A 15,130-nucleotide genomic window follows, 5' to 3' on the forward strand; every position below is an offset into this window, starting at 1 on the left:
AGATGCTGCAACAGTCATAAGTGTGAAAAAACAGTCATAAGTCACTTTTTTCCAGTGCTGTTGTAACTTTGAACAGTTGCTAAATGAACTGATGTAAGTCAAGGACTACCTATATTTACAGGCCACAGATATTCCAGCCAGTTTTCTGACATGACAGTTTTTGAAATATCCTGTCTTCAACTGAAGTCTGTCTTGTAGTGACTCACAAGGAAAGTAAGCAAGCAACAGTTTCATTTTATTATTATTTTTGGTCAGGATGAAATACAAGGTTTCCCAAGAAGAATCAATAATTTTCTTATACTTCCACACAGCAGGAATGAGAAATACCAATCTCTCTAGATTTCTATTGCGATGATGGGGAAAAATTTAGTAGACCATTCTGAAAAGAAAAGAGAAAGAATGGAAACATTTTGAATGCTAAAGGTAGCAAAAATATTTAACCTGGCAAGAGGAAAAGTCAACAAATGTTTCTCAAGCCATATTTTGTTGCCACAGAGTTTCTATGGTTTGTTCTATAACCTTTGCAGTTTCACCTCTGCAATTTTTCACAGCAGAAAAGTATCATCACATTGGGGGGGGCGTTTTTTTTACCTCAGCGCTTAGGAAATATTGCATCTGTGCTATCATTTAAATACTGTTTTGTAGAATTAAGGAAAAAAGTTGGGACATGAAATAGTTCAAATAACACTTTTGCAATGCCTGACATGGCTCTCAATGTAGCCTGCGGTAAAATTTATCCTAATTTGTGGGTTGGCAACCTGTAATTTCGAGGCTACAAAAAGTGTAGCTCTTGCAAGTGTAGGGAACTCAACCCATTTTTACCCCATGACCAGCTGGCTGGCAGGCAGCAAACAGAGCTGTTTTCTCCCTGCTACAATAAGGAGAAAAAGAGAGGGGAGAAGGGAGGATGTTGACAAGTGGTAGATTAATTCAAGAGCATCTCCAGTCAGATCTGTATGGTTTATATGGTCTGTAAATGCTTCTCATTCTTGACCTACTCAGGGGGAGCAATAGGCACCAGGGACACACATATAAATGAGTCATATTTGGTGGGATATGGTAGTCCTCGATATACAACCAAAACTGAGACCAGAATTTCCATTGCAAAATAAGGTGGTTGTTAAGTGAGTGACTGCAGGTGTAATGTGAATCAAGCAGTCATTTCACATATCTGGCCTCTCCCATGGACTTTGCTCATTGGACGGTTGCAAATGGCAATTATACTGCAACTAGTATAAATACATTGCCAAGCACCCAAATTTTGATCATGTGTCTTTAGGGATCCTGCAATGGTCATAACCTGTGAGGACTGGTCATAAGTTACTTTTTTCAGTGTTGTTGCAACCTTGAGTAGTTGCAACAACGAATGGCTGTCAGTTGTACACTACCTGCATTGCATGGGAGGGAATAGGAACAACCTTTATCTCAGAATGAAGACAGCATTGCAGCGTCCAATGATGGGGGGAATGTGCCCAAAGTCACATTCAAAAAGATGTGAGCAAGACCAGGAAAAAATGTTGGACTGTTGTCATTTATAACGACATGAGTTAAAAATATAACTACTTGATATAATTACTTTCCAGACACATTTTCAATTTCACACTTTTTCCCATGTCACATTCATAACCAAAACCTCAGTAGCAAATTTTGGAAGTATCCATACAAGGATTTGGGGATTCCTTGCGCAGCAAACTCTCTAGTGAAAGGGGAAAATGTAGCAGCGTAATATATGAATCTACTGCATAAACATTAAATTAACAGTATCTTTAAAAATCTGTATTAACATTGTACCATTTGGAAGAAAATGTGTTGCATCTCTTTACAGTTGAGTTTTGGATCACTAACAAAGTAGTAATTTTTGTTTAAAAATCAAGCTATTTTTAAAAAAAAAAGATGAATTCTTTTTTTCCTAAATTCTAAAGTAAAATTAAATAATATGCCTATTTTATTTTTTCCCGCTTTCCTAAGTAGCTATAGAATCACATGGACCCCCACAATAAAATCTTATTACTAATTCCTACTTTTAGATAATTCATCCAATTGGCTTTTACTGTCTTAGGGACTAGCATTTCTTTAAAAGACAACCGGTAGTTTTTAGGATTCAGAGCCCAGTTTTGGGGTGCACAAACTGGCTTCATGGAACACAAATTCTTCAGGAAACGTTAATGTTCCTATATTCTTTTGAACTGGATGACACTTTCCACAAACCATGCAGCTGCCTGGAGTCATGTTTAATTCAAATGCACTTTTAAGTTGGGTTTAGCTTGACATGGTGTGTCTGCCCCCTGTTGGACTTCTTGGGAAGAACCAGCGCCAAACAGTTTCAAGACTATGAACTATGAATTTTCCAATCATTCAACAGAGAATAAAAAAACCCCACGCAAATACAATTATTAAAAAGGAAGATCAGCTAAGAGGATTTGGTTCTTATGAGCCCAAGGGTCAGCTACACTAGCCAGGTTGTGCATCATAGCTTAGTGAACAAAGCACAATTCTTGGGATCCCACAACACATTCGGGTAAAATGAATAAAACAGCATTGCACCTTTGTTTAAGGTTGCTCTACTTTTTCTGATCAGGAGCCAAACTCTTCTAGGTCGTGGGATCTTCTGGAGCTGCTGTGGCTTTCCAGATATTGCTAGAGGATAATGCCTATTAGTGAGGATTCATACCAGCGGTGAAATACTACCGGTTCACCGAACCAGTAGTAAAAATGCTATTGGTTCACCCGAACTGGTAGTAAAAAAATGGTTAAAAAAAATCCAGATGATCAGCTGTGCAATAATCAGCTGTGCCGCATGATCTTTAGAACTTTTTTTTCTCCCGAACTGGTAGTTAAAAAATGCTTTAAAAAGTGGAAAAAAAGTTCTGATGATCAGCTGTGCCGCACAATTTATATTCACTAAAAAGCAGGAAATCCTGCTTTTATATTCGCTAGAAAGCAGGAAATCCTGCTTTCTAGCGAATATAAATTGTGCGGCACCGCTGTTCCTCCCCTGTTCTACTTACCTTTGCAGACTCAGAAAAGGCTTCTTAGTGCCTGCGCAAAGTGAATCAGTAGCAGACTTCAGAGCATTTCACCCCTGATTCATACTAATTGGGGTTGATGCATCTTGAGGTCCAATACCTGAACCAGGTTTTTAGTGCATGTGTTCTGCAGCCGACTTAAGTCTACATTTTTAATAATATCTTTTCAAATCTTGGCTATAAGAGATCCTCAAAGGATCCTCAACCGTGCCACTCACCCAGCCACCTTGCTGTTCGATCCAGAGAGCCAGCCGGTCCCTTAAAAACCTCATGGCCCAGTCCATCACATCTCTGAATAAACTGGAGGCAGACTGTGGGTGTTGAAAAGAAGAAACACAAAAAATGATTCAAAACAGAACCTTATAAGTTTTGGTGATCTTTTTTACTCAAAATATTGAGGAGAGAGAAATTGGGAAAGAATGGCTAGAAAAATCAGATTCACAGATTAGGAGTTTCTTGGCTATGAATTAAACCTACTTGTCAAAAGTTCAATAGAATGTTCTCCAAGGTTTGTGAATTCACTAGCTCATTTCAACCTGGTGATCAGTAAATTTGGACTTCCTAATTTGCAGTAATCATGGACATTTCAAAGGAATCAACTGTATGCAGGTATTAATTCAGAAGTAAATCAACAGATTTATTCTAAGTGCGCCCAATCAGTTTCTAGGGATGTTAATCTGTGAAAAGACACATTGAGCTAAAGAAGGACAAATGCCCTTCTAGCCACTTAAAAAGAGAGAGGTGAACCATGTTTTAAATCTGCTTCTAGCACTGAGTTGAGTGCATGATGACTTTCTGAAAAAAAATGCCAGAATCAATTCTGTAGTTGAAAAACCCGGATGGCATGGTACGTGGAACAGAAGAAGAATTACTTAGTGATTTAGGGGCCTATTCCTTTCCTAAATAGGTGGGCAAAAAGTGAAGGATAAATGGGATGAGTGAAAACAGAGGTGAATTGCACCTGAAAGATCTGAAGAACACAATCCATAAGACAAAACAGGCAGGCACCTTAAATCTTGCAGAGGTTTCAAACATACAAAGCATCCCAGGCAAAACAAAAACAAAAAGGCTCAGATATCCTTTCTGTTTGTTTTTCCTTTAAAATGGGTATACAACGGCTTGACCAGAATAAATTATCAGAATATTCATGAACTGGCAGAGACATGGTAACAAGGTCAGCCAATGAATAGGCATGGTAACAGGTCATCCAATGAGGCTTATTTGAAAACAGAAACTTAAGTAAGAAGTCTGGACTTGTCTGCATCTCTGAACTGAAACAAAACTGTTCTCTCCTCTGCCTGTGATTTGATTTTTGCAACAAACTCTGACATAACTGTGAATGTGGATAGGAGATAGAAAGACTACCCTGTTCCCCATAATATTTCTTTTTAACTCTCCATTGGCTTGTTGGTATAAAAGAAATGTAGAGTGTCATTTGGCATTTGTAGAAGGGAAAATAACATCATGTGTGTCATCAAACACCTCAAAACAGATGGCCCTTTAAATATCATGATGGAAGCCTACAATTGCATCATTTGCGTGATGATGATTTACATCTCATCATTTTGACGTCAGGGCTAATAATGAATAAAGACCACCCAACTACCCTTTTCCCTGGAAAACTAATGGTTCCTTAATTAAAAACTAGCCAGTAATTTGGATTTTGCTAGCACACCATGCCAAATCATAGCTATCAAACATGGTAAACAGAATATCTGACCCAGAAATAATAAGCAAAAACTATATTATCTCTTAGTGTGACATGCAAGCAAGATGAGAAGGACTCAATAAAGATTACCAATAAGGAGAAATGAAAGATTTTAATTAAGAGAAGCTTCATCCTTATAAATCCTCTACTTGAGAGACCGCCTACTGCCAATTACCTCCACTCGACCTATTAGATCCCATAGATTAGGCCTCCTCCGAGTCCCATCTGCCGGTCAACGTCGACTGGCAACTATGCGGAGGAGAGCCTTCTCGGTGGCTGCTCTGACCCTTTGGAATGATCTCCCCATGGAGATTCATACCCTCACCACCCTCCAGACCTTCCGCACAGCCCTCAAAACCTGGCTATCCCGTCAGGCCTGGGGCTAAAGATTGTAGCCCGTCCGAATGGTATGAATGTTGTGTTTTTAATGATGTATTGTCTACGTGTTAAATGTTTGTTTTCCCCCCTCCCTTTTCGAGTTGTAAGCCGCCCTGAGTCCCCCCAGGGAAAAGGGCGGCATATAAATAAACTTCGAACTCAAACTCAAACTCTCTTTCAGGCAAGGGAGAGTAATTTATGGCAAAAGGGTTTATGTGTTTGCCAAGTTGCTTTTCTGTAGCACAGTGAGTAGTCCTCACCATGTCTGCTAAAAAGCTACATCAAGCCTATCATTCCGGGGCAGAAAAATAAAATAAAATAATGCTGTTTCCTTAAAATAATGTTTAAAATACAAAAATAACTTCCAATTTTCCTTTCTCCCAACCCTGGCACCTGCATCCATGTGATAGGTTGCTCTCCTATTCAGCCCACTTAAAAGTTTTAAGACTGTCCTCCCCCAAAAAGTCTCTCCATTCCAAAGCAACCTTGCCTTATGCAGGCACTGATCACTATATTTTTCAGAGTATAAGACATTCCAGAGGATAAGACGCTCCGGAGTATAAGATGCATATTAGTTTTTGGGGAGCAAAACAAGAAAAAAAATTCTGCCAATGCCTACCAGCATCCATTGGTACTCATCTGGCTAGCATCCTTGCAGCAAATAGCAAACAGTCTGGTCAGCTTCAGCACATTATCGCAGCCTGATTCAGCACGAGCCGCCACCGATTCCTGCTGCCTGGAACCTCCTAAAAGCACAATGCGCGGAAGCCAAAATTGGGGTGTGTGGAGGCTGAAAACATGACGCGCGGAGGCGGTGATCAGTGGCGATGCGCTGTGATGATCCCCACAGCCTGGAATGGATCTAAAACAGAGTGTGCAGAGGCCGAAAATGCAACACGTGGAGGCCGAAAATGAGACACCCGGAGGCAGCGATTGGTGGCAATGTGCTGTGGCGATTCCTGCAGCCTGGAACTAAAACGGAAGGGTGGGAGCTGGTGGGTGGGCAGGGCTTCAGCAACATTTGGTATATAAGACACACCCAAATTTTCACCCCCTTTTAGGGAGAGAAAACGTGCGTCTTATACTCTGAAAAATACGGTATATGGGTCTTACTATAACCCTACTGATTTCAGCCTATATTGCTTTTCCTGTCCCCTTCTTGAGGATGTTGCGACAACAGACACTATGCCTTCAGGTTTCTACCTCTCTGAAAACTTCGTATGTAAAGTAGAAGAAGACAACAATCCGTCCCCAGTTGACTCCAGTAGCAAACATCTCCTCTGATACTTCGGCCAGACTGTGGAGTGGATTTTCACTGCTGACGCTTTTTGCCATTCTGCAATAGAAAAAGGACATCTCAGGACAGTACAGGCAGTCCTCAACTTACAACCACAATTGAGCCCAGAATTTATGTTGCTAAGTGAGAAATTTGTGGTGAGTTTTGCTCCATTTTACGACTTTTCTTGCCATATTTGTTAAGTGAATCACTACAGTTATTAAATTACTAACACGGTTGTTAAGTGAATCTGGCTTCTCCATTGACTTTGCTTGTCAGTAGGTGGTGAAAGGGGATCCCATGAGCCCCGGGGACACTGCAACCGTCATAAATTTGCTACGGCGATCATAAATGGTCACAAGTCACTTTTTTCGGTGCCACTGCAATTTCAAATGGTCACTAAACAAACTGTTATAAATTGAGGACTACCTGTACAATAAAAAGATAATTTTGGAAAATAAAGCAAAATCATGTAAAAAGTAGCAGATACAACAGGTCAAATCAGGTTTCATTTAAAATTTTAAAAAAGCTTTCATGGACCTTGAATATCATTAGAAGCCCAGGGCAGGAAAATGTATTTTACTAGAAGCAATAGAAACAATTTGAATCTCACTACCTTTTACCAGAAGCAGCTGGTGCATCTTATATCAGAACTGGTAAGATATCCCACTATATTCCATATGCAGCTTATTTTTTCATCTTATTAGGAACTGTATCATCAAATACAGCTGAAAATACACTCATGAAATAGACTGGATATATTCATCTGTGGTAATAATCCAGAATATGCTTTTTTAGGCAAGTAACAAACACTACACAAGGATAGTGTTAACCTCACTTCAGTGGGATTGGCTGCTCCATTCACTCCAGCAGAAGGATCCTATTGGCCAAGGAATTTTGGCAGTCAGGGTCCAGAATAGCCTTTTCTACTGTGATTCCTGTGGAACAATATGCGCCTGGGGTAAGATTTACCCCTAATCCAGGTTCTGGAGAACCGGTAGCGGAAATTTTGAGTAGTTCAGAGAACCGGCCACCTCTGGCTGGCCCCAGAGTAGGGTGGGAATGGGGATTTTGCACCATCCTTCCCTTGCCATGCCCATCAAGCCATGCCCACCAAGCCACACCGATAAAACTGGTAGTAAAAAAATTTGAATTTCACCACTGCCTTCCAAAAGGGCCTGAAAACCTGGCTCTGCCAATTGACCTTGGAGCCCTAATGGAAGTGATTCCCACATTGGAAGTGGTTACTAGGATGATAGAATCATAGGGCTGAAGGACCTTAAGAGATCTTTTCATCCAACCCTCTGGCCAAAGCAGCAGTCCTTATGCCATCCCAAATGATTGTCCAATCTTTTCTTGAAAACCATCAAAGATGGTGGGGGCTATGGAATTCCCACAACTGTTTCATTGATTAATTGCTCTCACTTTCAGGAAGTTTCTCCTTAGCTCCAGGATCACCCTCTGACTAGCTGCCTCTTACCTTGCCCTCGGGTGCTATGGAAAATAAATCAACCCCCCTCCCTTCCCTGTGAGAGCCTTTTATGTATTTGAAGACAGCTATCGTGTTACCCCTAAGCCTTCTCTCGCTTAGGCTAAACATATCTAGTTCCTTTAGCCATTTATAGTATGGTTTAACCTCCATCCCCCTTGTCATCTTTGTTGCTCTTCTTTATGATGTTAGTTGTTCAAAATCCCTCAATAGTGACATGGAGACGTATAAATTTAACAAGCAAACAAATAAAAGGCAACCAATCAGAGGTTCATTGGAAATTGGTCTTCTCCCCAAAGGGGGAATCAGAGTAGCCCACAGATGTGGGCTGGGTCCAATTGGTTTGTATCTTCCTACCTGGTGATATCTGCATTACTTCTGAGTTCCTGTAATATGCGGAACATGTGCTCTTGCAATGAATACACCTGGGCAGCATCTGGCTCATCGTCTTCCCCACTTGCTTGCTCCTCCGGCAAGCTGTCTCCACCAAGCTGATCCAAGGAGGCCAGGTGGGGAAAGCAAGCTTCAAATCGCTGCGCGAGAGTCTTAATCAATCTGCCAGAGAAAAAGGCATGAACAGATGTGGCATCTGAGCCTGGCACTTGAAGAAGGTGGAGATTTAGCACTCTCCTACATTGCTTACCATCACTGGGCTCTGGATGGGAGATTCAAGATCACCGGCAGAGATGCTAAGAAGGAGCAGTGAAAAGACTCCTTAAAAAGCACAGAGCAGCCTTACTGACAAAGTGATGCTCTTGAATGAGTTCATTTGATGTTTTTGATCTTCCCTTTATTACTTTATGAGTGATTCAAGGTGGTGAAGAAGATACACAATACTCCTTCCTTCTCTTTTCCCCACAACAACTTCTAGGAGGACAGTTCTCTGAAACCTCTCCCCCACCAAATCAATTTACCCTGCAGTTGGACCTTCTGTGAGGCCCAAATTCAGCACATCTGGACTCTGCTCTATACAAGTAAGAGAAAGCTCAGAGAACATTCATTTATGCTCAAAATGTACTGTCACTTGTAAGGTCATAAGGTCATTGTTCACCAGAACAACTAGACAAAAGGAGAGTTTTTCCCTGAATGCCATCATTCTGCTTAACAACTATTTCCCACAACACTGTGAAATAATTTACTATTTCTATTTGCTATTCTTTTTCTCTTCCTTACTACTATCTATCTCTTCCAACATTACTATAACCAAGTTGCTTGTATCCTTCAATTTATATTGTTTTTAATTGTTTCCTAATACATTTTGATAATTAGTAACCTTGACTATTACTAAGTGTTGTATCTTTTTATTCTTGATGACTGTATTTTATTCTCCTTATGTACACTGAGAGCATATACACCAAAGACAAATTTCTTGTATATCCAATCACACTTGGCCAATAAAGAATTCTCTTCTCATTCTATATGGGAGCTGCTTGAAGTTGGTTATGAGCGTGACCCGTCAAAACCGCGGTCCACAAAAGCGCGATCGACGAAAGTGCGCATTTGACGTCATCACAGCGCGACGAAAAAAATTAAAAATTGAAATAAAAATTAAATTAAAGCAAGCCGATTCACATAAAGGTAAGGGTTAGGTTTAGGGTTAGGGTTAGGTTAAGGGTTAGGGTTAGGTTTAGAGCGTTAGGGTTACGTTTAGCGTTAGGTTAAGGGTTAGCGTTAGGTTTAGTGTTACATTAACGGTTAGGTTTAGGGTTAGATTTAGGGTTAGGTTAAGGGTTAGGTTTAGGGTTAGGTTTGGGGGGGCTAGGGTAAGGTTTTCGCTTTATTTTTACATTTTTCGATCACAGCGTGATGTTTTCGTCGCGCTATGATGACGTCAAATGCGCGCTTTCGTCGACCGCGATTTTGTCATCCGCGGTTTTGTGGTGGAACCGGTTATGAGATGAGCAGCTATATAAACATTATAAACAAACAAACAAACAAATTCTTGCCTACCCCAACAACAAGGCTTTCCCAATTCGAAGGATATATGAAATGCTGGCAGAAAGTCCTTGGGAGAAAGAGAGAAAATATTTCAGTTGTTTACCTTCCATTTGTGTCGGACTGATCTCTAATTCATTCTGCAAACTTGCTAAATTGGCTTCTGGTTTACTGAGAATTTAAGGAAAATAGACAGCAAGTTCCCTCTGGAGAAGCTGTCTTCCTAGGCTGGTGAATCTGACACTCATATTAAGAAATATCTTATTGGGGAAAAGATGGATGGTTACATGTACATAGTAATTAAGATTTCTCAGTCCAAATTCAGGGGTTAGCTGTTGTGTGGACTTAGCCAATAAATTGTTTAGTTCCTATTTTAAGGAACCACAAGAGCATTTGGACTGACTGACTAAAGAACCTGTATAAGGAGTCTTCTCTCCTTAAATAATGCATGGATTACACATTTAACGCTGAACTGTTCCGTGACCCGTCAAAACCGCGGAGGACAAAATCGCGCTCGACGAAAGCGCGCATTTGACGTCATCACAGCGCAATGAAAAAAATTAAAAATTGAAATAAAATTAAAATTAAAGCAAGCCGATTCACATAAAGGTAAGGGTTAGGTTTAGGTTTAGGGTTAGGTTTAGAGTGTTAGGGTTACGTTTAGCGTTAGGTTAAGGGTTAGCGTTAGGTTTAGCGTTAGGTTAAGGGTTACGTTTAGGGTTAGATTTAGGGTTAGGTTAAGGGTTAGGTTTAGGGTTAGGTTTGGGGGGGTTAGGGTAAGGTTTTCGCTTTATTTTTACATTTTTCGATCACAGCGCGATGTTTTCGTCGCGTTGTGATGATGTCAAATGTGCGCTTTCGTCGAGCGCGATTTTGTCCTCCGCGGTTTTGTGGTGGAACCGAACTGTTCACATATCCTGTTTAAAGTACAGGTAGCCCTCAACTTACCACCACAATTTTGCCCACAATTTCTGTTTTAAGTGACACATTTGTTAAGTGAGGTTTGCCCCATTTTATGACCTTTCCACAGTTGTTAAGGGAATCACTGCAGTTAGTAACATGGTTGTGAATCTGGCCTCCCCACTGATTTTGCTTGTCAAAAGGTTGCAAAAGGTGAGATAACATGATCTCGGGACACAGCAGTGGTCATGAACCAGTTGCCAAGCATCTGCATTTTGATCACATGGTCATGGGGATGCTTCAAAAAGGGTCATAGCTTCCTTTTTTTTTTTTTTAGGGCTGTTGTAAGTTTGAACGGCCACTAAACGAACTGTTATAAACTGAAGTCTACCTGTACATGTTGTGTTAGAACAGTGTTTCTCAACCTTGGTGACTTTAAGTCCTGTGGACTTAAACTCCCACAATCCCCCAGCCAGCTGGCTGGGGGATTGTGGGAGTTTAAGTCCACAGGACTTAAAGTCACCAAGGTTGAGAAACAGTGTGTTACAAGCACGTTCCATTCCCCAGTGGAATCCTATAGCCTGGGATTATGTATACTCGTTGTATAAGCTGACTGTGGTTGCCCGATGCGCCGATCCCTGGTTAAATTAACTATTTTTCTCAATTTATCTGAGTGCAGCACCATAAAGTCTGAAGCAGCAGCACGGACCGCCTATGCTCGAACCCCCCTCTGCCTGTACCGAGGGGTGAAGCTGGCTGAAAAAGCCTGGGAATCCGGAACTTCCAACTCCATCCTTCGTCCCCTCCTATTCTCCACTGGGGGCATAAATCGGCTGCTCTTTTGCACAACTTTCTTACTCGATTCCCCGGGAGTTGTAACTGAGGCCATCGGCCGGTTCCTCCCGCTTCCCTCAGCAGCCATGTCGAATTCCAGACAATGACGATCGGCTCCCTTTGTAGGGTAACTTCCTCTGCCGGTGAAAATGAAAGGGAGCCAATTAAAGGCGTTTCCCCTGAGGGGATTTCCACTCCGTTCCCGAAATGTGGAAGAATTGCAAAAAGTCGGATGTGGTTCTTAACTGCACGCACACACACGCCTGCATTTAACTTCTGAGGAGGCGCGAGGTTTGCACCTGAAGCTTGGAGCACGCCTTGCTTAAGCCATCATAGGCTTAATTGTGGTTTGTGAATGCTACATATGTCGTTATGTGCCCTCCAAAATCCACAATGAGAAAAGGGTACTTTATGGTAACGCTTCTCAATCTTAGCAATTTTAAGAGGTGTGGACTCCAACTCCCAGAATTCCTCTCCTGTCTGAGGAACCCTGGGAGTTGGAGTCCCCATCTTTTCAAATTGCTGAGATTAACAGATCAACAGAGTTGGAAGGGACTTTATAGGTCATCTAGTCCAACCCCGCCCCCACCCAGTCAAGCAGGAGACCCTACACCATTTCTGTCAAATGGCAGTCCAAACTCTTCTTGAAAGTCTCAAGTGATGAAGCTCCCACAACTTCCAAAGGCAACTGCTGTTCCATTAGTTGATTGTTCTCACTGTCAGAAAATTCCTCCTTATTTCTGGGTTGAATCTCTCCTTGGTCAGTTTCCATCCATTATTCCTTGTCTGCCCTTCAGGTGCTTTGGAAAGTAGCTTGACCATGACAGCCCCTCAAATATTGGAAGACTGCTACCATGTCTCCCCTGGTCCTTCTCTTCCCTAGACCAGCCATGCCCAGTTCCTGCAACTGTTCTTCATATGTTTTAGTCTCCAGTCCCGTAATCATCCTCTTCTCTGCACTTTTTCTACATCTTTTTTATAGCATAGTGACCAAACTGGATGCAGTACTCTAGGTGTGGCCTTATTAGGGCTTTATAGAGTGGTATTAGTACCTCACGTGATATTGATTGTATCCCTTTATTAATGCAATTTAGAAATGCATTGGCTTTTTTGGCTACACTGCTGGCTCATATTTAGCTGGTTCTCCACTAAGACTCCAAGATCCCTCTCACAGTCACTGTTATTAAGCCTGATTTCACTCAGTTTATATGTGTACTTTTTTACCTAAGTGTAGGACTTTACTTTTCTCTACATAGAGATACACTCCTTTATGGCAAACTGTAGTTTTTGAATTCAGCCCAAGAACAATCCTATGCATCAATTCTAATTGTAATATACTGTTAGAATTGGTGCATAGGATCGTTCTTGGGCTGAGTTCACAAATTTCAGTTTGCCATAAACTGAGTGTATCTCTATGTAGAGAAAAGTAAAGTCCTATAATAACAGTAATATACTGTTAATGGGCATTCTTAACATTTTGGTTATTATGTCAGATGAATCGAACTACTATTGCAGTTAGTAAATCATGATGTGGCAAATGTGGATTAACATGCCAGCATTTCATTTAAAGTTAATCACCTGCATAATTCAAGCCATGAAGGCATTTCTACTGGACTTGCCTTGCCCACCGCATACCTTTTTAGTAACTTCTTCAGGTAAGCCTGCTCTATCCTGTGACCTCAATCCTTCATGGGAATGCCCACTATCTATTTTCCCCACTTATCCTAGATACTGTTATGTATGAGGCCAGACATGGGTGACTGAAGACAGATGGGTTTGACAGTGCTGTCAGCTAGAAGACATTATCAAGCAGGGAGCTGTTGAACATTTAGAAAAGGAAGTGTTTTAAAGTTGTATAAAGGAATTTCATAGGTTCGTTTAAAAAGTAAATGTAAAGAGGATACTTTTTATCATCTACGGTGAATTTGTGGCAAAGCAAAGGAACATTGGGACCAGATCTTTATTTTAATTCAGAAGATTCTGAATATAAAACTGAAACCAGATGTCTTTTAAGTTTGAAAGAAAATTTGGAATTTTGTTACTATATATGTAGACAATCACAATAATGTTACATGCACAAAGATGGATAGACACATCAACTCCTGCAATGGATGGTAAAAGCAACGGAGTTGGGGAAGATGGCAAAACTGTTTTAATTAAAGAGAATAATTTATCTAGTTTGTTTACACGTGGAAACTGCTTCTGAACTCCAAATTGAGGGGGGGGGAATGAAAATTTGACTTTAGGTTTGTATTGGATATCACTGTTGTTACATAAATGGTTTTAATTAAGCAAAAACGAGAAGCAAAAAGTTGCTAATGGCTACTGCCTGATAAACAGGTGGCAGCTCCATTTGGGGAACATTTACTCAGTTCCAGATGACGCATGGTCTGGTCCTTTTTAAACCTGGAAGGTGGGCTAGATGATCTCTAGACTTGTCTACTGCAATACATTCCACAAAACTCTTTAACAGTGTGTGCAGATTGGAAGAAAAGTTCCCAACTCCATCTCCTTGAGTACAGGTTCTCCATAGAGCTGTGTCTTGAGTTTGTTACTGTTCACCTTGATGACCCACAACGGCTGTGCTAAATCGGCTACAAATACTTCATATTGTGAAGTATGTGGATGAACCACCTTATCCGGGACAACAATGAAGATATTTATAAGGAAGCGGTGAAGAATCTTGTGGACTGGTGCAATAAAAGCATCCTGATTCTAAATGTTAATAAAACAAAGGAGATCATTGTAGATTTTAGAAAGAGCTGGCATAGTCATATTCAGTATCAAAGATGCATACTCAGTATCAAAGATGCAGCTGTAGAGGTGGCCAACAGTATTAAGTATCTGGGGGTGCAGATAACTAACAATCTGAACTGGTAACTTCAAACGTCATCCTTAGTGAAGTGTGCAAAGATCTGCATTACCTGCGTTGGATGAGGAGAGCACATCTTTCTCCTTCTGTCCTGGTCACTTTTTAAAGAGGTACGATTGAGAGCATTTTAACAAACTGCATCCCTGTTTGGCTTGGTGGCAGCAGTGTTAGATAGAAAGTCCATACAGAGAGTGGTAAGGACAGCTGAGAAGATTATAGGAAGCTTGCTTCCTGTCATTTAAGATACTGCTTATAAGCACTATGTGCCTAACAAAGAGAGACTCCACACACCCACTTCATGGTTTGTTTCTGTTGCTCCCCTTTGGGAGGACATTTCGAAATATTTCTAGGACAACTACCAGATTACATAACAGCTTTGTTCCCTATGGCATCCATATTGTAAACTTTCAAGATTCATTTTTCTCACCAAGTACACGTATACATCCGAACTAGACTGTGTTGTTTCTCTGTGTCATATATGTGGATATATACATAATTTTGTATTTATTTATTTAGTCATGTTCATGAAGTATATATTGGAGGAGGTGACCCTTTGAGAGCGGTATGCAATGAGATTTCATTTTAATGTATGCCGATTAATGTACATTCAAAATGACAATAAAGTTATTATTCTATATTCTATCCATCTAATGAGAAGGACGAACTCACTGGAGAAGAGCTGGGAAAGATTGAGGGCAAAAGAAGGGGATGT

General features: G+C 40.8%; 1 protein-coding gene across 1 annotated transcript; it reads right to left on the reverse strand.

Moving 5' to 3' along the window:
- Positions 1-227: 227 nt before the first annotated feature.
- LOC106541284 (apoptosis regulator BAX) lies at positions 228-11,666 on the reverse strand. The gene is made up of 6 exons (XM_014056676.2): positions 11,571-11,666; positions 9,828-9,882; positions 8,235-8,432; positions 6,316-6,448; positions 3,245-3,337; positions 228-379 (listed from the first exon to the last, which is right to left on the reverse strand). Exons 1-6 carry the CDS (start codon positions 11,632-11,634, stop codon positions 344-346), a joined length of 579 nt encoding a protein of 192 aa, XP_013912151.2. The 5' UTR covers positions 11,635-11,666; the 3' UTR covers positions 228-343.
- Between the last annotated feature and the right edge of the window lie 3,464 nt (positions 11,667-15,130).

The sequence above is a fragment of the Thamnophis sirtalis genome, unplaced genomic scaffold (genome assembly GCF_051295495.1).
Source record: "Thamnophis sirtalis isolate CommonGarterSnake01/CBP01778 unplaced genomic scaffold, rThaSir2_p1.2 scaffold_4, whole genome shotgun sequence".
Taxonomy (NCBI): Eukaryota; Metazoa; Chordata; class Lepidosauria; order Squamata; family Natricidae; genus Thamnophis; species Thamnophis sirtalis.